The sequence below is a fragment of the Hyperolius riggenbachi genome, chromosome 10 (genome assembly GCF_040937935.1).
Source record: "Hyperolius riggenbachi isolate aHypRig1 chromosome 10, aHypRig1.pri, whole genome shotgun sequence".
NCBI lineage: Eukaryota > Metazoa > Chordata > Amphibia > Anura > Hyperoliidae > Hyperolius > Hyperolius riggenbachi.
Genome location: NC_090655.1, coordinates 288889371 through 288916600, shown reverse-complemented (window position 1 = coordinate 288916600; position 27230 = coordinate 288889371). Strand labels below are relative to the sequence as shown.

At 55.4% G+C, this 27230-nt stretch overlaps 1 protein-coding gene across 3 annotated transcripts; it reads left to right on the top strand.

Moving 5' to 3' along the window:
• Positions 1-1076: 1076 nt before the first annotated feature.
• LOC137535576 (zinc finger protein ZFP2-like) lies at positions 1077-27151 on the top strand. Of its 3 annotated transcripts, none has more exons than XR_011024413.1 (3): positions 1077-1163; positions 8349-10689; positions 26973-27151. XR_011024413.1 is itself a non-coding variant. In XM_068257427.1 (3 exons), the coding sequence occupies exons 2-3, from the start codon at positions 8497-8499 to the stop codon at positions 27014-27016; spliced, it is 1488 nt and encodes a 495-aa protein (XP_068113528.1). In that variant the 5' UTR covers positions 1077-1163; positions 8349-8496; the 3' UTR covers positions 27017-27151. The 3 variants fall into 3 exon arrangements, 2 of the variants coding, with proteins under 2 accessions (XP_068113528.1, XP_068113527.1); XM_068257427.1 differs by having other exon boundaries at positions 8349-9940; XM_068257426.1 differs by lacking the exon at positions 26973-27151 and having other exon boundaries at positions 8349-10696.
• The last annotated feature ends 79 nt before the right edge of the window (positions 27152-27230 follow it).

The following is a 27230-nucleotide window of genomic DNA, read 5'->3' as shown; positions in this document are numbered from 1 at the left end:
TCCTCCCTGTACAATTTATCAGTAGGCAGTGATATGTCAGTTAGTGTCAGTCAGACACACACTGCATACTCCTCCATGTGCAATGTATTAGTAGGCAGTGTGGCAGTGAGATGTCAGTTAGTGTCAGTCAGACACACACTGCACACTGCTCCCTGTACAATGGCAGTGATATATATGTCAGTTAGTGCCTACTGTGAGTCAGACACACTGCACACTCCTCCCTGTACAATGTATTAGTAGGCAGTGTGGCAGTGAGATATATGTCAGTTAGTTCCTAGTGTCAGTCAGACACATACTGCACACTCCTCCCTGTACAATGTATTAGTAGGCAGTGAGATATGTCAGTTAGTTTCAGTCAGAAACACACTGTGCACTCCTCCCTGTACAATGTATTAGTAGGCAGTGTGGCAGTGATATGTCAGTTGGTGTCAGTCAGTCACACACTCCCTGTATAATGCAGCATATATTAGTGGGCATTATGGTATGAGATATACATACCTCCCAACATTTGAGATGAGAAAGAGGGGCAGTTAAGCCACGCCCATGTCACAACCCTAATCACACCCCTGGCACGCCCCTAGTCACGCATACCATAAAGATTTCATAAGAAAAATATGTTGTTTTATAATTCAAACCACACTGGTCCTTTCTATCCTGGTTCATTTTCCTTCATAGTAACAATTTAAAATTAGTAATAGATGTAAAGGATGGGAATAAAGTTTAAAGTCAATTAAACACATTTTTTAGTAGAGAAATATATATATTTACATAGAAAGGGGGACAAAGTCCTGAAAGAGGGACAAATGAGGAGGAAAGAGGGACAGTGGAAGCTATGTGTATATATACAGCAGAGTGACGTATAGAAGAGAAATACGCTGCACTGTACGTGTTACTGGGCGGTACAGCAGTGAGTGAGATGGCTAATTATGACGTAAATACAGCATACAGTGGCCCCACCCTCCACCTGCCCGCACCGCCCACGTCTTACACCAGAAGTCGCGTAACCCGGAAATGCCGAGCGTGGAACACAAGCCTGGAAGTGCTGTGAGCGGCTAGCCTTTATAACCCGGAAGTGTGTTGGAACGCAGAAGAAGAGGGAGGTGATTTCCGGTGGAAGCTTCCAGCTCAATAAGGAGGAGAGAGCAGCTGCATTCCTGCAGAGGGTAACTGTGCTGGGGGAGGGGCTGCTGTGTTATGTTTGCTGCTGGGTGAGGGACTGCTGGGGGAGGGGCTCCTGTGTTGAGGCTGCTGACTGCAGGGGGAGTGGCTGCTAACTGCTGGGGGAGGGCTCCTGTGTTATGTCTGCTGGGGAGGGGCTGCTGTGTTATGTCTGCTGGGGGAGGGGCTGCTGTGTTATGTCTGCTGGGGAGGGGCTCCTGACTGCTGGGGGGAGGGGCTGCTGTGTGATGTCTGCTGGGGGAGGGGCTGCTGTGTTATGTCTGCTGCTGGGGGAGGGGCTGCTGACTGCAGGAGGAGGGGCTCTTGTGTTATGTCTGCTGCTGGGGGAGGGACTGGTGACTGCTGGGGGAGGGCTCCTGTGTTATGTCTGCTGGGGGAGGGCTCCTGTGTTATGTCTGCTGGGGAGGGGCTGCTGTGTTATGTCTGCTGGGGGAGGGGCTGCTGTGTTATGTCTGCTGAGGGAGGGGCTGCTGTGTGATGTCTGCTGGGGGAGGGGCTGCTGACTGTAGGGGAGGGGCTGCTGTGTTATGTCTACTGCTGGGGGAGGGGCTGCTGACTGCAGGGGGAGGGGCTCTTGTGTTATGTCTGCTGCTGGGGGAGGGGCTGCTGACTGCAGGGGGAGGGGCTCCTGTGTTTTGTCTGCTGCTGGGTGAGGGGCTGCTGACTGCTGGGGGAGGTGCTCCTGTGTTATGTCTGCTGGGGGAGGGGCTGCTGTGTTATGTCTTGGGAGGGGCTGCTGACTGCAGGGGGAGGGGCTGCTGTTATGGCTGCTGGGGGAGGGGCTGCTGGAGGAGGGGCTCCTGTGTTATGTCTGCTGGGGAGGGGCTGCTGACTGCAGGGGGAGGGGCTCCTGTGTTATGTCTGCTGGGGGAGTGGCTGCTGACTGCAGGGGGAGGGGCTCCTGTGTTATGTCTGCTGGGGGAGTGGCTGCTGACTGCAGGGGGAGTGGCTGCTGACTGCTGGGGGAGGGGCTCCTGTGTTATGTCTGCTGGGGGAGGGGCTGCTGACTGCTGGGGGAGGTGCTCCTGTGTTATGTCTGCTGGGGGAGGGGCTTCTGACTGCTGGGGAGGGGCTTCTGACTGCTGGGGGAGGGGCTCCTTTGTTATGTCTGCAGGAGGAGGGGCTGCTGACTGCAGGAGGAGGGGCTGCTGACTGCAGGGGAGGGGCTCCTGTGTTATGTCTGCTGGGGGAGGGGCTGCTGACTGCAGGCGAGGGGCTGCTGTGTTATGTCTGCTGCTGGGGGAGGGGCTGCTGACTGCTGGGGAGGGGCTGCTGACTGCAGGGGAGGGTCTCTTTTGTTATGTCTGCTGCTGGGGGAGGGGCTGCTGACTGCAGGGGGAGGGGCTGCTTTGTTATGTCTGTTGCTGGGGGAGGGGCTGCTGACTGCAGGGGGAGGGGCTCCTGTGTTATGTCTGCTGCTGGGGAGGGGCTGTTGACTGCTGGGGGAGGGGCTTCTGTGTTATGTCTGCTGGGGGAGGGGCTCCTTTGTTATGTCTGCTGCTGGGGGAGGGGCTGCTGACTGCTGGGGGAGGGACTGCTGGGGGAGGGGCTCCTTTGTTATGTCTGCTGGGGGAGGGGCTCCTTTGTTATGTCTGCTGCTGGGGGAGGGGCTGCTGACTGCTGGGGGAGGGGCTGCTGACTGCTGGGGGAGGTGCTCCTGTGTTATGTCTAATGGGGAGGGGCTGCTGACTGCTGGAGGAGGTGCTGCTGTGTTATGTCTGATGGGGGAGGGGCTGCTGGGGGAGGGGGCTGCTGACTGCTGGGGGAGGTGCTCCTGTGTTATGTCTGCTGGGGAGGAGCTGCTAACTGCTGGGGCTCCTGTCATCTTTCTACTGGGGGAGGGGCTCCTGTCATCTTTCTGCTGGGGGAGGGGCTCCTGTCATCTTTCTGCCGGGGGAGGGGCTCCTGTCATCTTTCTGCTGGGGGTGGGGCTCCTGTCCTCTGTATTATTATAATATGTAGAAGAGTGATTGAATGGTGACAAGCAGAGTCTGAACACATCGCTTTATGCTATGACTGTGCTATAGGTGGGCTTGTTGTATGACTGTGCTAGAGGTGGGTGTGGTTGTATGACTGTGCTAGAGGTGGGCGTGGTCTTATGACTGTGCTAGAGGTGGGCGTGGTTGTAAGATTGTGCTAGAGGTGGGCGTGGTTATTTGACTGTGCTAGAAGTGGGCATGGTTGTATGACTGTGCTAGAAGTGGGCGTGGTTGTATGATTGTGCTAGAGGTGGGCATGTTGTATGATTGTGCTAGAGGTGGGCATGGTCGTATGACTGCTAGAGGTGGGCGTGGTTGTAAGATTGTGCTCGAAGTGGGCGTGGTTGCATGACTGCTAGAGGTGGGCGTGTTGTACGATTGTGCTAGAGGTGGGCGTGGTCATATGACTTTGCTAGAGGTGGGCGTGGTTGTATGACTGTGCTAGAAGTGGGCGTGGTTGTATGACTGTGCTAGAAGTGGGCGGGGTTGTATAATTGTGCTAGAGGTGGGCATGTTGTATGATTGTGCTAGAGGTGGGTGTGGTCGTATGACTGTGCTAGAGGTGGGTGTGGTCTTTTGACTGTGCTAGAGGTGGGCATGGTTGTAAGATTGTGCTAGAAGTGGGCATGGTTGTATGACTGTGCTAGAAGTGGGCGTGGTTGTATGATTGTGCTAGAGGTGGGCATGTTGTATGATTGTGCTAGAGGTGGGCGTGGTCGTATGACTGCTAGAGGTGGGCGTGGTTGTAAGATTGTGCTAGAAGTGGGCGTGGTTGTATGACTGCTAGAGGTGGGCGTGTTGTATGATTGTGCTAGAGGTGGGCGTGGTCATATGACTTTGCTAGAGGTGGGCGTGGTTGTAAGATTGTGCTAGAAGTGCGCGTGGTTGTATGACTGCTAGAGGTGGGCGTGTTGTATGATTGTGCTAGAGGTGGGCGTGGTCATATGACTTTGCTAGAGGTGGGCGTAGTTGTAAGATTGTGCTAGAGGTGGGTGTGGTTGTATGACTGTGCTAGAAGTGGGCGTGGTTGTATGACTGTGCTAGAAGTGGGCGGGGTTGTATAATTGTGCTAGAGATGGGCATGTTGTATGATTGTGCTAGAGGTGGGTGTAGTCGTATGACTGTGCTAGAGGTGGGTGTGGTCTTTTGACTGTGCTAGAGGTGGGCATGGTTGTAAGATTGTGCTAGAAGTGGGCGTGGTTGTATGACTGTGCTAGAAGTGGGCGTGGTTGTATGACTGTGCTAGAAGTGGGCGTGGTTGTATGATTGTGCTAGAGGTGGGCATGTTGTATGATTGTGCTAGAGGTGGGCGTGGTTGTAAGATTGTGCTAGAAGTGGGCGTGGTTGTATGACTGCTAGAGGTGGGCGTGTTGTATGATTGTGCTAGAGGTGGGCGTGGTCATATGATTGTGCTAGAAGTGGGTGTGGTTGTAAGATTGTGCTAGAAGTGGGCGTGGTTGTATGACTGTGCTAGAAGTGGGCGTGGTTGTATGACTGTGCTAGAAGTGGGCGTGGTTGTATGATTGTGCTAGAGGTGGGCATGTTGTATGATTGTGCTAGAAGTGGGCGTGGTTGTATGACTGTGCTAGAGGTGGGCGTGGCTGTATGACTGTGCTAGAGGTGGGTGTGATTGTATGACTGTGCTAGAGGTGGGCGTGGTTGTGCGCATTCACAGGGAAATATAATGAATAATGCAAAGAGGTGAACTGCACAAACCATGCTATTGTTTTACATTGCACACAGCTATGGCGTTCCCAATCTGCCTTCAGAAATGTGAACGCCCCCAGGCACGCCCCCCTCCTGCACAGTTATAGCATACACTAAGCAAATGTCATATGTGCAGAGAGCTGAGTCAGGGGCCAGTTGAAAGGTGAAGTGTTTTTATTTCCTTTTCATGCCCATTTATTTGACTCTTGGGCCTCGGAGATCATCCCCATAAAGGGAGGTGTGAAGAGAGCAGCATTTTTGCACTTTCTGTTATTATTGGTTACAGTTACGCTTGGTGGGTGCAACCTATTGACTTCCCCAATGAGGTGAGAGTCCTCCAAGAGTGTAGAATCTAAGTGCCCTCGGGTGTTTCACCAGAGCGCTCCGCAAGGGACGATGGACTTTCAGCTGCCTATTGTTCACCAGGTTACACTCAAGGAGAGACCCTAACAGTGAGTTAGAGAACAGGAGACTCCACGATGAGGAGTCGAGCAGCTGATGGGTTACTGGATAGATCAGGCCAAAGTCAGGACAGGTAGCAAGTAGAGTAATCGAGGTCACAGGCTGAAGGTCAGGGCAAACAGCGTAACGAGGTCAAGGCAGGTGGCAGACAGCGTATCGAGGTCACAGGCCGGGGGTCAGGGCAGGCAGCAGACAGCGTATCAAGATCACAGGCCAGGGGTCAGGGCAGGCAGCAGACAGCGTATCAAGATCACAGGCCAGGGGTCAGGGCAGGCAGCACAGCGTATCGAGGTCACAGGCCAAAGGTCAGGGCAGGCGGCAGACAGCGTATCGAGGTCACAGGTCAGGGCAGGCAGCGTATCTAGGTCAAAGGCTGAAGGTCAGGCCAGGCAGCAAACAGCGTATCGAGGTCACAGGGCGAAGGTCAGGGCAGGCAGCAAACAAGAATGGTCGAGGTCACACAGCAGAGGTCAATACTGGAATAATTAGACATAGTAATATAACAGGGTTCGCCTAACTGGCTTAGCCTAAGCTGTAAGAACAAACAGCACAGCCAGTAGGGCGAGATGGTCTTATATAGGGCTGGAGATTGAATTTGGGGCCAACAGGACGCCACACATGTGCAGAAGAGGCCCCAGCAAACTGCGCACTCGTGTGGCGTTTACGCATGCACACGTGTCCATTACTACGCGTGCGCGCACGCCACACGTAACCGCGCCAGGACATCGCGATAAAACAGCGTGAGTTCCCGTGCGCGCATGCATGGAGGGAACTCGGAGGGTAAGCATGACACTTTCACATTGGCTGCATTCCGTTCGTTTTTTTTTTTAAATGCCTACGATTTTTCAGTCACAAGTACAGTAAAGGTACAATTTGAATCGTGGGAATATATTCATACTAAATGCATATCTATTTTTCTAAAAAGGCAATCATAGTTCTGCTGCATTTTTCCTGAGTTTCGATTGAGGCCAAATAGTGAAAAATACAAAATGTGATTACAATTGCGTTTTTTGGTGTGAAAGAGCCCTTAGAGTCGGACTCACCGCATGGGGAACACTTTGGTGCCGTCAGTGAGCTGGAGCGCTGAGGACCAAGATCCTGTTACTGTGTTTCTTGTGTGTGTGCTGCAGCCCTGTGTGTTTATTTCTCCAGGGGGAAAGCGACTCAGCCCACCTACAAACATCCGCTGGCCCTTATCCCTTGGGGCCACTGTAGCAGGTGTGAGCTGGGGGGTAACACCATCGCAGGGGGGCCCGGGAGCTGGGGGAGGTTCCTGTACATAATGCAGAGCGGCAGCGGAGTGGAGCGATAGACATTACCTGCTCCCGGCAGAGATACAGGTCCTCCTAACTCCTACAGTTTACTAGTGCCATCTAGCCAGCCAATCACCATGGCCATTCTGTCACATGACATGGGAATGAAGCCGTATGGTGATTGGCTGTGTGGCACTTGCAAATTGAAGAGGACCTGTATTGTCGCCAGGAGCAGATGATGTAGAACACTGCCGCTTCGCATTGTACAGAGCCACCCCAGCTCCTGCTCGGGGACCAGGCCTGATAAAATCCCCTGGGCGTGACACTGCCTTCCTGTAGCAGGCCTACTGGTGAGGAACTTTACCACCACAGGGCCTTCTGGGAAGGGCCGCCCCTTACCCTCCAGCTATTGTGGACAGTGGTCCAATCTAAGGATTGGGCGTGAATCCAGCACGGTGGCGTAGTGGTTAGCGCTCTCGCCTTGCAGCGCTGGGTCCCCGGTTCATATCCCAGTCAGGTCAACATCTGCAAGGAGTTTGTATGTTCTCCCCGTGTATGTGTGGCTTTCCTCCGGGCACTCCGGTTTCCTCCCACATCCCTTATACAGAAAAGTGAATTGGCTTCCCCCTAAATTGGCCCTAGACTATGGCACATGCACTACACGATACATACATAGACATAGGATAATGGTAGGGATTAGATTGTGAGCTCCTCCGAAGGACAGTTAGTGACAAGACAATATACTCTGTACAGCGCTGCGGAATATGTCGGCGCTATATAAGTACTAAAATAAATAAATAAATCCGCACTTTAAATAGAAAATAAATGGGATAGTAAATATTTTAACCTCCCTAGCGTTCTGGACGAGAGATGCCGGAGGTCACCGCTCAGGCCCTGCTGGGACGATTTGAATAATTTTTTTTTAAACACTTTGCTTGCTGCGTGTCCTACCCAATCCTCGCCGCCGATCCACCGCTACCCGCCGCGATACAAGTCCCCCCCCCCCAATCAGTCCCAGGCAGTGCTGAGAGGTGGATCGGGGGAAGCCCTGAAGGAAATCCCGTGTGTCAGTTTGCTGATTACTGCAAGTGGTTACGTCTCCAGAGTTGCAGTGTGTCCTGCTTTGTGCATCCCATTACTTCTGCGGTAGTATGGGAATTGCATGGCGGGACCAAACTGAATTTTCCTAATGTTAGGGTAGGAACAATCTGCTGTATTTGATATTGCAGAGTTCTTTGGACTTTCTTCTGTGGATTGGTAATTAATAAATTGGCCTGAGCACTAACTGTTATACCTCCCACCATTTTTTAAGCAAAGATAGAATCTCTTCTCTTCTGAATGGGCCCCTCAAGAAAGTGTAAATAAACAGGACAAACAGCCATGATCCACTGATTAGGCATCACTTTGGTAACAGTGTAAGAATGGGCATTCCTACTGTTGTTAATTTGTACAGTGGGGGACATGGCAGTGCTTGCAAACAGAAGTTATACCTGAATGTTCAATCTGCATGGATGTGCAGAGCTCCAGTAACTGGACTATATTTCACACCTAGCACTCGCTACACTCCTGTAGCTTCAGTAAATAATGTGTGCACAGATTATTGCCTAATAGACTTCCCCATGGCTATGATGGACCCCCTCGGGGAAGGTGCAGCCATGAGCGCTGCCATTTGTCTATCTGTCTGCATAGTGTTGTTAATGGCTGTTCTATGCTGTGATGACTTTTTGCAGAGGTGGCAGCGGCTCACGTTGTCACTCTTTCCTAACAGGTCTATGAGAAGCCACCAGTGATGAGGGAGACGTCACAGGTCCTCTGATGGCGAAAGAGGAAGCAATAACCCAAAGATAAGCATCTACCTGTATAATCTGTGGAAAGGGTCCCCCTCGCATGGAGAAGAGAGCGAGCCAGAAGAAGACATGCCTACACGAGAGGTCCAAGCTAGATCATCCCACACCAGGAAAGAGGCGGTCAGACGTCTTCCCCCACACCATGGCTTTTCTACAGTGACTAACAGCCCTCCAGACACTTCAGCAGAGATCAAGGGGGAGCGCTCCTCACGCAAGGTATCTTCTGAATTTATCTCAACGGTTAGAGAAGAACCCTTTCACAATGGAGATGACTCCAAACACATGAGTTCTTCTACCTCCAGAGGTCCTAAGCAATGCCAAACTGACCTTAACAGGAAACCCCTGCCCCTTCAAAGAAAGGCCGATCCAGTGATGGGAATTTCTACAGATAGTGAACTTGTTTCTTCTCCTGTAAAGGAGGATTCGCTTTCGTATGAAGGACAGACTCGCCCCACTGCTGACAATTCCACTCTCACAGATCACAAACCGCTAATACGAACTCATATTAAGGAGGAGCCCAGCCCACACGAAGAGATGGACACCTCAATCTATGACATTTCTACACAGGAACATCAGAAGCCTGAGACATTTCATGTACAGGAGGAATCATGTTCTGAGGATTCCCCTCAAAGTGACAGGTCTTCCCCAGTCCTCTGCATACAGGTTCCAGAGATAAAAGAGGAGAGTGAAGAAGAGGAGAGCCCAGATGATTGGACCTCTGCAGCAACAGACTACCCTTCATGTCTGTCTATTGATATTAAACAAGAGGAAGAAGATGAACATTTTCCGGATGCCAACATTCACTCCTTCACTATCACCGGAGAGTACATAGAAGGTCTGGAGACCAAACTAAAGAGCAAGGCCATGCAAGACAAATCAGCTTCCACATCTGTGCCCTCACCAATAACCACCTACGCTTGTCCCGTGTGTAAGCGAAGCTTCAGCAACCATGGAAACCTGGTGCGGCACCGTGAGACACACAAAGGCAAGAAGATGTTGTGTTCAGAGTGCGGAGCGGTCTTCTGCAACAAGACTGATCTCACTGTGCATGCCCGAACACACAAAGTGAACCGAACTCTCTACTGCTCTGAATGCAACAAAACCTTCCAGAGCAATTCCCATCTCATCATCCACGAGAGAATTCACACCGGAGAGAAACCTTTCTCCTGTTCCCACTGCCCCAAACGTTTCTCCAGCAAGTCTAACCTGGCTGAACACATGAAGGTCCACACAGGAGCCAAACAGTTCTGCTGCTCAGTCTGTGACAAGTCTTACGCCCGGAAGGAGAACCTCTTCAGTCACCAGCGCATTCATAAGGAGGCCATCATTCTCACCTGTTCCCATTGTGGTCAAGGCTTTGTGGACGAGTACAAGTTCACCAGGCATCAGCGCTTCCACAACATGGAGAAACCGCACCCTTGTGTCCTCTGCGGGAAGCGATTCACTCACAAAGCACTGCTCCTCCGACACGAGCGGACTCACCTCAGCAGAAGTCTCATCTGTTCTGATTGTGGTAAGTGCTTCTTTCAACAGGCCGAGCTGAGCAAACATAAGAGCATCCACATAGGTACCACTGAGAGACCCTTCCAATGCTCAGAGTGCGAAAAGCGCTTCAGCTCTGGACGGCGGCTCTTCAACCACCAGAAGCTCCATGTGACCGAGAAAGCTTTCAAGTGCTCACACTGTGGCAATTCTTTCAAGCAGAAAAACAACCTCGTGAGGCACCAGTTGGTTCATGAGCTGGAGAAGCCGTTCTGGTGTGCCGAATGTGAGCGGGGTTTCACCACAAAGTCCAACCTAAAGGTCCACCGTAGAGTTCACATAATGAGGAGACAGCACCCCTGCCCACACTGCGGCAAGGAGTTCCCCTTCAAGAGTAGATTAAGTGACCACTTGAAGAGTCACGAAGAGAGGGAACCAAACAACGATCAAAGCTTAAATCAGTAAAACAGTTACCAGTGCAGATGTACCCAAATGACAATCAGTATTCAGCTGGACACTGTTTTGTGTTCTTCACGACGTTATCAGGTTATCCTACATAGATATAAGTGGCTGTGCTACCCTGTAAATGTGCAGTATTTATGTCTGCGTACCACCCTCTGCACATAAAGGAGTTGATTCACAAATCTTACTTAATTTTAATGGATAAGGATTAACGAGGTGATATGATGAGATGGACATGTGTATGTACAGCGCCAAGCACACAAATCACTAGGTTGTGTTCCTTTTCTTCTTCTTCTGCCTGAAAGAGTTAAACATCAGGTATGCAAGTGGCAGTTTCTGTCCGGGTTGGGACTGGGCTAGACTATAGCTAAGGAATTACAACCATAAACCACTTTCCTGGCAGTAAATGGCTTCTGAGAGCAGAAAAGTGATAAAAAGGGTCAATAGTTCATAGATTTTAGCTCTGGCATACTTCAATGAATGTGTCATTGAGCAGAGACAATGAAACAGTAAAAACTTAAAAATAGATTTAAATATAAAATAAAACTGGGATATCTAAAAAAATAAAAAATAAAAGGTTATTCTTAGGAGGAGGAGGATAGATTAAATTGTTTATCTCATCAATTTATTTTCACCTCGTGTTTCCTTTAAAGGGAACTTTAGATGGGATGTATGGATGTATTTCTACTTACCTGGGGGCTTCCGTTAGCTCTGTGAGATGTGTAGTGTCCGCTCCGTTCTCTTATAATCCCCTTTGGACCGGTAATCTGGCTGGCCGTCACTTCTGCCCATGCGTGGCTCTGCTGTGCGCATTCCTCTAACTGGAAGCATTCTGCCCCTGCATGGCTCCGCTGCGCACACTCCCACAACTGGAAGCATTCTGCCCCTGCGTGGCTCTGCTGTGCGCATTCCCACAACTGGAAGCATTCTGCCCCTGTGTGGCTCTGCTGCACGAACTCCCACAACTGGAAGCATTCTGCCCCTGCATGGCTCAGCTGCACGCACTCCCACAACTGGAAGCATTCTGCCCCTGAGTGGCTCTGCTGCACGAACTCCCACAACTGGAAGCATTCTGCCCCTGCATGGCTCCGCTGCGCGCACTCCCACAACTGGAAGCATTCTGCCCCTGCATGGCTCCGCTGCGCTCACTCCCACAACTGGAAGCATTCTGCCCCTGCATGGCTCAGCTGCGCACACTCCCACAACTGGAAGCATTCTGCCCCTGCATGGCTCTGCTGCGCGCACTCCCACAACTGGAAACATTCTGCCCCTACGTGGCTCTGCTGCACACACTCCCACAACTGGAAGCATTCTGCCCCTGCATGGCTCCGCTGCGCGCACTCCCACAACTGGAAGCATTCTGCCCCTGCATGGCTCTGCTGCGCGCACTCCCACAACTGGAAGCATTCTGCCCCTACGTGGCTCTGCTGCACACACTCCCACAACTGGAAGCATTCTGCCCCTGCATGGCTCCGCTGCACACACTCCCACAACTGGAAGCATTCTGCCCCTGCATGGCTCCGCTACGCCCACTTCCACAACTGGAAGCATTCTGCCCCTGCATGGCTCTGCTGCACGCACTCCCACAACTGGAAGCATTCTGCCCCTGCATGGCTCCGCTGCTGCGCACACTCCCACAACTGGAAGCATTCTGCCCCTGCATGGCTCTGCTGCGCACACTCCCACAACTGGAAGCATTCTGCCCCTGCGTGGCTCTGCTGCACGAACTCCCACAACTGGAAGCATTCTGCCCCTGCATGGCTCTGCTGCGCGCACTCCCGCAACTGGAAGCATTCTGCCCCTGCATGGCTCTGCTGCGCACAACCCCAACAACTGGAAGCATTCTGCCCCTGCGTGGCTCCGCTGCGCACACTCCCACAACTGGAAGCATTCTGCACCTGCATGGCTCTGCTGCGCGCACTCCCACAACTGGAAGCATCCTGCCCCTGCATGGCTCCGCTGCGCACACTCCCACAACTGGAAGCATTCTGCCCCTGCGTGGCTCCGCTGCGCACACTCCCACAACTGGAAGCATTCTGCCCCTGCGTGGCTCCGCTGCGCACACTCCCACAACTGGAAGCATTCTGCATCTGCATGGCTCGGCTGCACGCACTCCCACAACTGGAAGCATTCTGCCCCTGCATGGCTCCGCTGCGCACACTCCCACAACTAGAAACATTCTGCCCCTGCATGGTTCTGCTGTGTGCACTCCCACAACTGGAAGCATTCTGCACCTGCATGGCTCTGCTGCGCACACTCCCACAACTGGAAGCATTCTGCATCTGCATGGCTCTGCTGCGCGCACTCCCACAACTGGAAGCATTCTGCCCCTGCGTGGCATGGCTCTGCCCCTGCGTGGCATTCTGCATCTGCGTGGCTCTGCTGCGCGCACTCCCCTAACTGGAAGCATTCTGCCCCTGCGTGGCTCTACTGCGCACACTCCCACAACTGGAAGCATTCTGCCCTTGCATGGCTCTGCTGCGCACACTCCCACAACTGGAAGCATTCTGCATCTGCATGGCTCTGCTGCGCACACTCCCACAACTGGAAGCATTCTGCCCCTGCGTGGCTCGGCTGCATGCACTCCCACAACTGGAAGCATTCTGCACCTGCATGGCTCTGCTGCACGCACTCCCACAACTGGAAGCATTCTGCCCCTGCGTGGCTCTGCTGCACACACTCCCACAACTGGAAGGATTCTGCACCTGCAAGGCTCTGCTGCACGCACTCCCACAACTGGAAGCATTCTGCCCCTACGTGGCTCGGCTGTGTGCACTCCCACAACTGGAAGCATTCTGCACCTGCATGGCTCTGCTGCGTGCACTCCCACAACTGGAAGCATTCTGCCCCTGCGTGGCTCTGCTGCGCACACTCCCACAACTGGAAGCATTCTGCCCCTGCATGGCTCCGCTGCGCATACTCCCACAACTGGAAGCATTCTGCCCCTGCGTGGCTCCGCTGCGCACACTCCCACAACTGGAAGCATTCTGCCCCTGCATGGCTCTGCTGCGCACACTCCCACAACTGGAAGCATTCTGCATCTGCATGGCTCTGCTGCGCGCACTCCCACAACTGGAAGCATTCTGCATCTGCGTGGCTCTGCTGCGCGCACTCCCACAACTGGAAGCATTCTGCCCCTGCATGGCTCTGCTGCGCACACTCCCACAACTGGAAGCATTCTGCATCTGCGTGGCTCTGCTGCGCACACTCCCACAACTGGAAGCATTCTGCATCTGCATGGCTCTGCTGCGCGCACTCCCACAACTGGAAGCATTCTGCATCTGCGTGGCTCTGCTGCGCGCACTCCCCTAACTGGAAGCATTCTGCCCCTGCGTGGCTCTACTGCGCACACTCCCACAACTGGAAGCATTCTGCATCTGCATGGCTCTGCTGCGCACACTCCCACAACTGGAAGCATTCTGCCCCTGCGTGGCTCGGCTGCACGCACTCCCACAACTGGAAGCATTCTGCCCCTGTGTGGCTCTGCTGCACGAACTCCCACAACTGGAAGCATTCTGCCCCTGCGTGGCTCTGCTGCGCACACTCCCACAACTGGAAGCATTCTGCCCCTGCGTGGCTCTGCTGCGCGCATTCCCACAACTGGAAGCATTCTGCCCCTGTGTGGCTCTGCTGCACGAACTCCCACAACTGGAAGCATTCTGCCCCTGCATGGCTCAGCTGCACGCACTCCCACAACTGGAAGCATTCTGCCCCTGAGTGGCTCTGCTGCACGAACTCCCACAACTGGAAGCATTCTGCCCCTGCATGGCTCCGCTGCGCGCACTCCCACAACTGGAAGCATTCTGCCCCTGCATGGCTCCGCTGCGCTCACTCCCACAACTGGAAGCATTCTGCCCCTGCATGGCTCAGCTGCGCACACTCCCACAACTGGAAGCATTCTGCCCCTGCATGGCTCTGCTGCGCGCACTCCCACAACTGGAAACATTCTGCCCCTACGTGGCTCTGCTGCACACACTCCCACAACTGGAAGCATTCTGCCCCTGCATGGCTCCGCTGCGCGCACTCCCACAACTGGAAGCATTCTGCCCCTGCATGGCTCTGCTGCGCGCACTCCCACAACTGGAAGCATTCTGCCCCTACGTGGCTCTGCTGCACACACTCCCACAACTGGAAGCATTCTGCCCCTGCATGGCTCCGCTGCACACACTCCCACAACTGGAAGCATTCTGCCCCTGCATGGCTCCGCTACGCCCACTTCCACAACTGGAAGCATTCTGCCCCTGCATGGCTCTGCTGCACGCACTCCCACAACTGGAAGCATTCTGCCCCTGCATGGCTCCGCTGCTGCGCACACTCCCACAACTGGAAGCATTCTGCCCCTGCATGGCTCTGCTGCGCACACTCCCACAACTGGAAGCATTCTGCCCCTGCGTGGCTCTGCTGCACGAACTCCCACAACTGGAAGCATTCTGCCCCTGCATGGCTCTGCTGCGCGCACTCCCGCAACTGGAAGCATTCTGCCCCTGCATGGCTCTGCTGCGCACAACCCCAACAACTGGAAGCATTCTGCCCCTGCGTGGCTCCGCTGCGCACACTCCCACAACTGGAAGCATTCTGCACCTGCATGGCTCTGCTGCGCGCACTCCCACAACTGGAAGCATCCTGCCCCTGCATGGCTCCGCTGCGCACACTCCCACAACTGGAAGCATTCTGCCCCTGCGTGGCTCCGCTGCGCACACTCCCACAACTGGAAGCATTCTGCCCCTGCGTGGCTCCGCTGCGCACACTCCCACAACTGGAAGCATTCTGCATCTGCATGGCTCGGCTGCACGCACTCCCACAACTGGAAGCATTCTGCCCCTGCATGGCTCCGCTGCGCACACTCCCACAACTGGAAGCATTCTGCCCCTGCATGGCTCTGCTGCGCGCACTCCCACAACTGGAAGCATTCTGCACCTGCATGGCTCTGCTGCGCACACTCCCACAACTGGAAGCATTCTGCATCTGCATGGCTCTGCTGCGCGCACTCCCACAACTGGAAGCATTCTGCCCCTGCGTGGCTCTGCTGCGCGCACTCCCACAACTGGAAGCATTCTGCCCCTGCATGGCTCCGCTGCGCACACTCCCACAACTGGAAGCATTCTGCCCCTGCATGGCTCTGCTGCGCGCACTCCCACAACTGGAAGCATTCTGCCCCTGCATGGCTCCGCTGCGCGCACTCCCACAACTGGAAGCATTCTGCCCCTGCATGGCTCCGCTGCGCTCACTCCCACAACTGGAAGCATTCTGCCCCTGCATGGCTCAGCTGCGCACACTCCCACAACTGGAAGCATTCTGCCCCTGCATGGCTCTGCTGCGCGCACTCCCACAACTGGAAACATTCTGCCCCTACGTGGCTCTGCTGCACACACTCCCACAACTGGAAGCATTCTGCCCCTGCATGGCTCCGCTGCGCGCACTCCCACAACTGGAAGCATTCTGCCCCTGCATGGCTCTGCTGCGCGCACTCCCACAACTGGAAGCATTCTGCCCCTACGTGGCTCTGCTGCACACACTCCCACAACTGGAAGCATTCTGCCCCTGCATGGCTCCGCTGCACACACTCCCACAACTGGAAGCATTCTGCCCCTGCATGGCTCCGCTACGCCCACTTCCACAACTGGAAGCATTCTGCCCCTGCATGGCTCTGCTGCACGCACTCCCACAACTGGAAGCATTCTGCCCCTGCATGGCTCCGCTGCTGCGCACACTCCCACAACTGGAAGCATTCTGCCCCTGCATGGCTCTGCTGCGCACACTCCCACAACTGGAAGCATTCTGCCCCTGCGTGGCTCTGCTGCACGAACTCCCACAACTGGAAGCATTCTGCCCCTGCATGGCTCTGCTGCGCGCACTCCCGCAACTGGAAGCATTCTGCCCCTGCATGGCTCTGCTGCGCACAACCCCAACAACTGGAAGCATTCTGCCCCTGCGTGGCTCCGCTGCGCACACTCCCACAACTGGAAGCATTCTGCACCTGCATGGCTCTGCTGCGCGCACTCCCACAACTGGAAGCATCCTGCCCCTGCATGGCTCCGCTGCGCACACTCCCACAACTGGAAGCATTCTGCCCCTGCGTGGCTCCGCTGCGCACACTCCCACAACTGGAAGCATTCTGCCCCTGCGTGGCTCCGCTGCGCACACTCCCACAACTGGAAGCATTCTGCATCTGCATGGCTCGGCTGCACGCACTCCCACAACTGGAAGCATTCTGCCCCTGCATGGCTCCGCTGCGCACACTCCCACAACTGGAAGCATTCTGCCCCTGCATGGCTCTGCTGCGCGCACTCCCACAACTGGAAGCATTCTGCACCTGCATGGCTCTGCTGCGCACACTCCCACAACTGGAAGCATTCTGCATCTGCATGGCTCTGCTGCGCGCACTCCCACAACTGGAAGCATTCTGCCCCTGCGTGGCTCTGCTGCGCGCACTCCCACAACTGGAAGCATTCTGCCCCTGCATGGCTCCACTGCGCACACTCCCACAACTGGAAGCATTCTGCCCCTGCGTGGCTCCGCTGCGCACACTCCCACAACTGGAAGCATTCTGCCCCTGCATGGCTCCGCTGCTGCGCACACTCCCACAACTGGAAGCATTCTGCCCCTGCATGGCTCTGCTGCCCGCACTCCCACAACTGGAAGCATTCTGCACCTGCATGGCTCTGCTGCGCACACTCCCACAACTGGAAGCATTCTGCATCTGCATTGCTCTGCTGTGCGCACTCCCACAACTGGAAACATTCTGCCCCTGCGTGGCTCTGCTGCGCGCACTCCTCTAACTGGAAGCATTCTGCCCCTGCGTGGCTCTGCTGCGCACACTCCCACAACTGGAAGCATTCTGCCCCTGCATGGCTCTGCTGCGCACACTCCCACAACTGGAAGCATTCTGCATCTGCATGGCTCTGCTGCACACACTCCCACAACTGGAAGCATTCTGCCCCTGTGTGGCTCTGCTTCACGAACTCCCACAACTGGAAGCATTCTGCCCCTGCGTGGCTCTGCTGCGCACACTCCCACAACTGGAAGCATTCTGCCCCTGCGTGGCCCTGCTGCACACACTCCCACAACTGGAAGGATTCTGCACCTGCAAGGCTCTGCTGCGCACACTCCCACAACTAGAAACATTCTGCCCCTGCATGGTTCTGCTGTGTGCACTCCCACAACTGGAAGCATTCTGCCCCTGCATGGCTCCGCTGCGCACACTCCCACAACTGGAAGCATTCTGCCCCTGCGTGGCTCCGCTGCGCACACTCCCACAACTGGAAGCATTCTGCCCCTGCATGGCTCTGCTGCGCACACTCCCACAACTGGAAGCATTCTGCATCTGCATGGCTCTGCTGCGCGCACTCCCACAACTGGAAGCATTCTGCATCTGCGTGGCTCTGCTGCGCGCACTCCCCTAACTGGAAGCATTCTGCCCCTGCGTGGCTCTACTGCGCACACTCCCACAACTGGAAGCATTCTGCCCTTGCATGGCTCTGCTGCGCACACTCCCACAACTGGAAGCATTCTGCATCTGCATGGCTCTGCTGCGCACACTCCCACAACTGGAAGCATTCTGCCCCTGCGTGGCTCGGCTGCATGCACTCCCACAACTGGAAGCATTCTGCACCTGCATGGCTCTGCTGCACGCACTCCCACAACTGGAAGCATTCTGCCCCTGCGTGGCTCTGCTGCACACACTCCCACAACTGGAAGGATTCTGCACTTGCAAGGCTCTGCTGCACGCACTCCCACAACTGGAAGCATTCTGCCCCTACGTGGCTCGGCTGTGTGCACTCCCACAACTGGAAGCATTCTGCACCTGCATGGCTCTGCTGCGTGCACTCCCACAACTGGAAGCATTCTGCCCCTGCGTGGCTCTGCTGCGCACACTCCCACAACTGGAAGCATTCTGCCCCTGCATGGCTCCGCTGCGCATACTCCCACAACTGGAAGCATTCTGCCCCTGCGTGGCTCCGCTGCGCACACTCCCACAACTGGAAGCATTCTGCCCCTGCATGGCTCTGCTGCGCACACTCCCACAACTGGAAGCATTCTGCATCTGCATGGCTCTGCTGCGCGCACTCCCACAACTGGAAGCATTCTGCATCTGCGTGGCTCTGCTGCGCGCACTCCCACAACTGGAAGCATTCTGCACCTGCATGGCTCTGCTGCGCGCACTCCCACAACTGGAAGCATCCTGCCCCTGCATGGCTCCGCTGCGCACACTCCCACAACTGGAAGCATTCTGCCCCTGCGTGGCTCCGCTGCGCACACTCCCACAACTGGAAGCATTCTGCCCCTGCGTGGCTCCGCTGCGCACACTCCCACAACTGGAAGCATTCTGCATCTGCATGGCTCGGCTGCACGCACTCCCACAACTGGAAGCATTCTGCCCCTGCATGGCTCCGCTGCGCACACTCCCACAACTGGAAGCATTCTGCCCCTGCATGGCTCTGCTGCGCGCACTCCCACAACTGGAAGCATTCTGCACCTGCATGGCTCTGCTGCGCACACTCCCACAACTGGAAGCATTCTGCATCTGCATGGCTCTGCTGCGCGCACTCCCACAACTGGAAGCATTCTGCCCCTGCGTGGCTCTGCTGCGCGCACTCCCACAACTGGAAGCATTCTGCCCCTGCATGGCTCCACTGCGCACACTCCCACAACTGGAAGCATTCTGCCCCTGCGTGGCTCCGCTGCGCACACTCCCACAACTGGAAGCATTCTGCCCCTGCATGGCTCCGCTGCTGCGCACACTCCCACAACTGGAAGCATTCTGCCCCTGCATGGCTCTGCTGCCCGCACTCCCACAACTGGAAGCATTCTGCACCTGCATGGCTCTGCTGCGCACACTCCCACAACTGGAAGCATTCTGCATCTGCATTGCTCTGCTGTGCGCACTCCCACAACTGGAAACATTCTGCCCCTGCGTGGCTCTGCTGCGCGCACTCCTCTAACTGGAAGCATTCTGCCCCTGCGTGGCTCTGCTGCGCACACTCCCACAACTGGAAGCATTCTGCCCCTGCATGGCTCTGCTGCGCACACTCCCACAACTGGAAGCATTCTGCATCTGCATGGCTCTGCTGCACACACTCCCACAACTGGAAGCATTCTGCCCCTGTGTGGCTCTGCTGCACGAACTCCCACAACTGGAAGCATTCTGCCCCTGCGTGGCTCTGCTGCGCACACTCCCACAACTGGAAGCATTCTGCCCCTGCGTGGCCCTGCTGCACACACTCCCACAACTGGAAGGATTCTGCACCTGCAAGGCTCTGCTGCGCACACTCCCACAACTAGAAACATTCTGCCCCTGCATGGTTCTGCTGTGTGCACTCCCACAACTGGAAGCATTCTGCCCCTGCATGGCTCCGCTGCGCACACTCCCACAACTGGAAGCATTCTGCCCCTGCGTGGCTCCGCTGCGCACACTCCCACAACTGGAAGCATTCTGCCCCTGCATGGCTCTGCTGCGCACACTCCCACAACTGGAAGCATTCTGCATCTGCATGGCTCTGCTGCGCGCACTCCCACAACTGGAAGCATTCTGCATCTGCGTGGCTCTGCTGCGCGCACTCCCCTAACTGGAAGCATTCTGCCCCTGCGTGGCTCTACTGCGCACACTCCCACAACTGGAAGCATTCTGCCCTTGCATGGCTCTGCTGCGCACACTCCCACAACTGGAAGCATTCTGCATCTGCATGGCTCTGCTGCGCACACTCCCACAACTGGAAGCATTCTGCCCCTGCGTGGCTCGGCTGCATGCACTCCCACAACTGGAAGCATTCTGCACCTGCATGGCTCTGCTGCACGCACTCCCACAACTGGAAGCATTCTGCCCCTGCGTGGCTCTGCTGCACACACTCCCACAACTGGAAGGATTCTGCACCTGTAAGGCTCTGCTGCACGCACTCCCACAACTGGAAGCATTCTGCCCCTACGTGGCTCGGCTGTGTGCACTCCCACAACTGGAAGCATTCTGCACCTGCATGGCTCTGCTGCGTGCACTCCCACAACTGGAAGCATTCTGCCCCTGCGTGGCTCTGCTGCGCACACTCCCACAACTGGAAGCATTCTGCCCCTGCATGGCTCCGCTGCGCATACTCCCACAACTGGAAGCATTCTGCCCCTGCGTGGCTCCGCTGCGCACACTCCCACAACTGGAAGCATTCTGCCCCTGCATGGCTCTGCTGCGCACACTCCCACAACTGGAAGCATTCTGCATGGCTCTGCTGCGCGCACTCCCACAACTGGAAGCATTCTGCATCTGCGTGGCTCTGCTGCGCGCACTCCCACAACTGGAAGCATTCTGCCCCTGCATGGCTCTGCTGCGCACACTCCCACAACTGGAAGCATTCTGCATCTGCGTGGCTCTGCTGCGCACACTCCCACAACTGGAAGCATTCTGCATCTGCATGGCTCTGCTGCGCGCACTCCCACAACTGGAAGCATTCTGCATCTGCGTGGCTCTGCTGCGCGCACTCCCCTAACTGGAAGCATTCTGCCCCTGCGTGGCTCTACTGCACACACTCCCACAACTGGAAGCATTCTGCATCTGCATGGCTCTGCTGCGCACACTCCCACAACTGGAAGCATTCTGCCCCTGCGTGGCTCGGCTGCACGCACTCCCACAACTGGAAGCATTCTGCCCCTGTGTGGCTCTGCTGCACGAACTCCCACAACTGGAAGCATTCTGCCCCTGCGTGGCTCTGCTGCGCACACTCCCACAACTGGAAGCATTCTGCCCCTGCGTGGCTCTGCTGCGCGCACTCCCACAACTGGAAGCATTCTGCACCTGCAAGGCTCTGCTGCACGCACTCCCACAACTGGAATCATTCTGCACCTGCGTGGCTCTGCTGCGCACACTCTCACAACTGGAAGCATTCTGCCCCTACGTGGCTCGGCTGTGTGCACTCCCACAACTGGAAGCATTCTGCACCTGCATCGCTCTGCTGCGTGCACTCCCACAACTGGAAGCATTCTGCCCCTGCGTGGCTCTGCTGCGCACACTCCCACAACTGGAAGCATTCTGCCCCTGCAAGGCTCCGCTGCGCACACTCCCACAACTGGAAGCATTCTGCCCCTGCGTGGCTCCGCTGCGCACACTCCCACAACTGGAAGCATTCTGCCCCTGCATGGCTCTGCTGCGCACACTCCCATAACTGGAAGCATTCTGCATCTGCATGGCTCTGCTGCGCACACTCCCACAACTGGAAGCATTCTGCCCCTGCGTGGCTCGGCTGCACGCACTCCCACAACTGGAAGCATTCTGCCCCTGTGTGGCTCTGCTGCACGAACTCCCACAACTGGAAGCATTCTGCCCCTGCGTGGCTCTGCTGCGCACACTCCCACAACTGGAAGCATTCTGCCCCTGCGTGGCTCTGCTGCGCGCACTCCCACAACTGGAAGCATTCTGCCCCTGCATGGCTCGGCTGCACGCACTCCCACAACTGGAAGCATTCTGCCCCTGCATGGCTCTGCTGCGCACACTCCCACAACTGGAAGCATTCTGCATCTGCGTGGCTCTGCTGCGCGCACTCCCACAACTGGAAGCATTCTGCCCCTGCATGGCTCGGCTGCGCGCACTCCCACAACTGGAAGGATTCTGCACCTGCAAGGCTCTGCTGCACGCACTCCCACAACTGGAAGCATTCTGCCCCGGCATGGCTCTGCTGCTGCGCACACTCCCACAACTGGAAGCATTCTGCCCCTACGTGGCTCGGCTGCACGCACTCCCACAACTGGAAGCATTCTGCCCCTGCTTGGCTCTGCTGCACACACTCCTACAACTGGAAGCATTCTGCACCTGCATTGCTCTGCTGCGTGCACTCCCACAACTGGAAGCATTCTGCACCTGCATGGCTCTGCTGCGCACACTCCCACAACTGGAAACATTCTGCCCCTGCATGGCTCTGCTGCGTGCACTCCCACAACTGGAAGCATTCTGCCCCTGCGTGGCTCTGCTGCGCGCACTCCCACAACTGGAAGCATTCTGCCCCTGCGTGGCTCTGCTGCGCACACTCCCACAACTGGAAGCATTCTGCCCCTGCGTGGCTCTGCTGCGCACACTCCCACAACTGGAAGCATTCTGCCTCTGCGTGGCTCCGCTGTGCACACTCCCACAACTGGAAGCATTCTGCCCCTGCGTGGCTCTGCTGCGCACACTCCCACAACTGGAAGCATTCTGCCCCTGCGTGGCTCCACTGCGCGCACTCCCACAACTGGAAGCATTCTGCCTCTGCGTGGCTCCGCTGCATGCACTCCCACAACTGGAAGCATTCTGCCCCTGCGTGGCTCCGCTGTGCACATTCCCACAACTGGAAGCATTCTGCCTCTGCGTGGCTCTGCTGCGCACACTCCCACAACTGGAAGCATTCTGCCTCTGCGTGGCTCCGCTGTGCACATTCCCACAACTAGAAACATTCTGCCCCTGCGTGGCTCCGCTGTGCACATTCCCACAACTGGAAGCATTCTGCCCCTGCATGGCTCCGCTGCGCACACTCCCACAACTGGAAGCATTCTGCCCCTGCGTGGCTCTGCTGCGCACACTCCCACAACTGGAAGCATTCTGCACCTGCATGGCTCTGCTGCACGCACTCCCACAACTGGAAGCATTCTGCCCCTGCATGGCTCCGCTGCGCACACTCCCACAACTGGAAGCATTCTGCCCCTGCATGGCTCCGCTGCGCGCATTCCCACAACTGGAAGCATTATGCACCTGCGCAGAAGTACTGTGCAGATTTTAAACGCTTCCGGGTATGGGAGCGCTGCAGGGCGCATGTGTGGCCAGGCATGCACAGAAGTGCACGACTGTTGGCAACTGGGCAGATTAGCGGTGGGATTTACTAGAGAACGGAGAGGATGGCGAGGGACCCCACACACCTCCTGGGGCTGGAGGAAGCCCCAGGTAAGTATAAATACACCCCATCTTAGGTACCCTTTAAAGGAAGCATCAAGGGGAAAAATTAGCTTTACTTATCAGGGCTTCCTCCAGCCCCTGGCAGCTGATATGTCACTCACTGCAGCTCCGGTGGCTCCCGGTCCCCTCCGGTGCAGATGCTGACCTCACCAGGTCGCTCACGCTCCACGCTCATGTGATCTTCGCAGAACACTCCAGCCCACTTGAGCGTGATTGACAGCGGCGCAGGCGCATTAGATACCAACCTGGCGAGGTCGGCATCTGCACCGGAGGGGACCGAGAGCCAACGGAGCTGCGACGAGGGCACAGGATGGCTGCCAGGGGCTGGAGGAAGCCCCGGGTAAGTAAAGCTCATTTTTTCCCCTAATGTTTCCTTTAAAAGTAAGGTGAGCTAATGCATGAGTTAAGTCAGTTAAGGAGAGAAACATTTTAAATGAATAAGTAAGGTGAGAAAAGCTTTGTGAATAAATATACACTGCGCACATATCACTAGCTGCTGTACTCTGCACACATATAACCAGGTAAGGTACACTGCGCACACATCACTAGCTGCGGTACTCTGCGCACACATCACTAGCTGCGCTACTCTGCACACATATAACCAGTTAAGGTACACTGCGCACATATCACTAGCTGCGGTACTCTGCGCACACATCACTAGCTGCGGTACTCTGCGCACACATCACTAGCTGCGGTACACTGCGCACACATCACTAGCTGCGGTACTCTGCACACATATAACCAGTTAAGGTACACTGCGCACATATCACTAGCTGCGGTACTCTGCGCACACATCACTAGCTGCGGTACTCTGCGCACACATCACTAGCTGCGGTACTCTGCACACATATAACCAGGTAAGGTACACTGCGCACACATCACTAGCTGCGGTACTCTGCGCACACATCACTAGCTGCGGTACTCTGCGCACACATCACTAGCTGCGGTACTCTGCGCACACATCACTAGCTGCGGTACACTGCGCACACATCACTAGCTGCGGTACTCTGCACACATATAACCAGTTAAGGTACACTGCGCACATATCACTAGCTGCAGTACTCTGCGCACACATCACTAGCTGCGGTACTCTGCGCACACATCACTAGCTGCGGTACTCTGCACACATATAACCAGGTAAGGTACACTGCGCACACATCACTAGCTGCGGTACTCTGCACACATATAACCAGTTAAGGTACACTGCGCACATATCACTAGCTGCGGTACTCTGCGCACACATCACTAGCTGCGGTACTCTGCGCACACATGACTAGCTGCGGTACTCTGCGCACATATCACTAGCTGCGGTACTCTGCGCACACATCACTAGCTGCGGTACTCTGCGCACACATCACTAGCTGCGGTACTCTGCGCACACATCACTAGCTGCGGTACTCTGCGCACACATCACTAGCTGCGGTACTCTGCACACATATAACCAGTTAAGGTACACTGCGCACATATCACTAGCTGCGGTACTCTGCGCACACATCACTAGCTGCGGTACTCTGCGCACACATGACTAGCTGCGGTACTCTGCGCACATATCACTAGCTGCGGTACTCTGCGCACACATCACTAGCTGCGGTACTCTGCGCACACATCACTAGCTGCGGTACTCTGCGCACACATCACTAGCTGCGGTACTCTGCGCACACATCACTAGCTGCGGTACTCTGCGCACACATCACTAGCTGCGGTACTCTGCGCACACATCACTAGCTGCGGTACTCTGCGCACACATCACTAGCTGCGGTACTCTGCGCACACATCACTAGCTGCGGTACTCTGCGCACACATCACTAGCTGCGGTACTCTGCGCACACATCACTAGCTGCGGTACTCTGCGCACACATCACTAGCTGCGGTACTCTGCGCACACATCACTAGCTGCGGTACTCTGCGCACACATCACTAGCTGTGCTACTCTGCGCACACATCACTAGCTGCGGTACTCTGCACACACATCACTAGCTGCAGTACTCTGCGCACACACATCACTAGCTGCGGTACTCTGCGCACACACATCACTAGCTGCGGTACTCTGTGCACACATCACTAGCTGCGGTACTCTGCGCACACATCACTAGCTGCGGTACTCTGCGCACACATCACTAGCTGCGGTACTAGTCTGCGCACATATCACTAGCTGTGGTACTCTGCACACATATAACCAGGTAAGGTACACTGCGCACACATAACCGGCTATGGTACTCGCATACATATCACTAGCTGCGGTACTCTGCGCACACATCACTAGCTGCGGTACTCTGCGCACACATCACTAGCTGCGGTACTCTGCGCACACATCACTAGCTGCGGTACTCTGCGCACACATCACTAGCTGCGGTACTCTGCGCACACATCACTAGCTGCGGTACTCTGCACACATATCACTAGCTGCGGTACTCTGCACACATATCACTAGCTGCGGTACTCTGCGCACACATCACTAGCTGCGGTACTCTGCACACATATAACCAGGTAAGGTACACTGCGCACACATAACTGGCTATGGTACTCGCATACATATGAAATCGCCGCTGGGAGACTTGGGCGCAGGATACAGCTGGTATATGGCTTATCCTGCTGCTGCACCAGTCCCGGCGACGGTTATTACTATTCCCCCTCCAGGTCCATGTGGATAGTGGGGAATGGTGTAATTGGGCTTCCAGCTATTGCTGGAGGCCGAATGATAGTGTTTTAAAAGTAACTTCAGCTCTGTCTTCTGACGGCGCCAAAGTTACTCCCTGTGCGCCGTAATTCCTATTACGGTCTATGGTGGTGCCGGCTGCGGCCAAAACTCCTGCACTGTTATTACAGCGCTCGATGGTACTTTGCATACATATAACCAGTTAAGGTACACAGAGCACACGTAACTGGCTATGGTACTGGCAGATACAGTAACTTACACGCTCAATTAAAATAAAAACGAAAAACTGCTAAATTTACAACATGTGATTCAGTATATTATGACTATGTACCCCTCACTAAGCGCTGCAGCCAGCTGGGCCAACTTGCTCAGCTACCGCAGCTTAAAGGATACCAGAGACAAATAAATATGGAGAAATGGAGGGGGGGGGGGGGGGTGCTGGCATATACTGTCACCTGTCCTGATGCCCTCTGCTTCCCCCATTCTCCTCTCTACTCCAACAATCTTACCTAAAAGCCCCCCGGGATACTCTTCCGGGTCACCAGAGTCTGGCTTTACTGCGCTGGCCGGGCTTCGCAGGTCCCGAGGAGCATGCACATTATGTCAAGATTACGTCATGCGCACATCGCTTCCACCCGGGGGCCCGCTGTAGGATGACAACTCTTGTGACCCGGAAGAAGATTACGGGGGGCTTTTAGGTAAGATTGTTGGAGTAGAAAGGAGAACGAGGGGAGCGGTGGGCATCAGGACAGGTGACAGTATATGCCTGCACTCCCCATTTCTCCCATCTTTATTCAGCTCTGGTATCCTGTAAGCTTTGGTAGCTGAGCAAGTTGGCTCAGCTGGCTGCGGCACTTAGTGAGCGGTACGTGGGCCGTACTTCTGCCTCCACAATGTGTCCGCGCTCGTACATGGTCAGGAGCGCAGCCACCAAAACATACTCAACAAGTCCTTGCGGAATGTGTTGACAGGGTGCAGCGCAGGATTGGTGCAGTCCAGGAGAGTGGGAGGTATTCAGTTCTGTTTCTTTTTTTTTCCCTTCAGGTATCGTTTATGATCTTTATACAATTGTCCGTGGATTCCTGTAGCTTAGCAGTTACCGCTCTCCACACACAGCCTCACTGCTACAGGACCGTGACATGTTGTTTGGACAAATCCTACAAATGTAATCACCCAATGTTTCTGGCCCAATATGATCCTCTGAATCACATGAATGGTAAAACGTGGCTGTTAGTGCGGATATTCTGCAGCTTCAATAAAATGTTCTTGTTGTGTGTTTTGTATTATTGCTAATGGCGATGA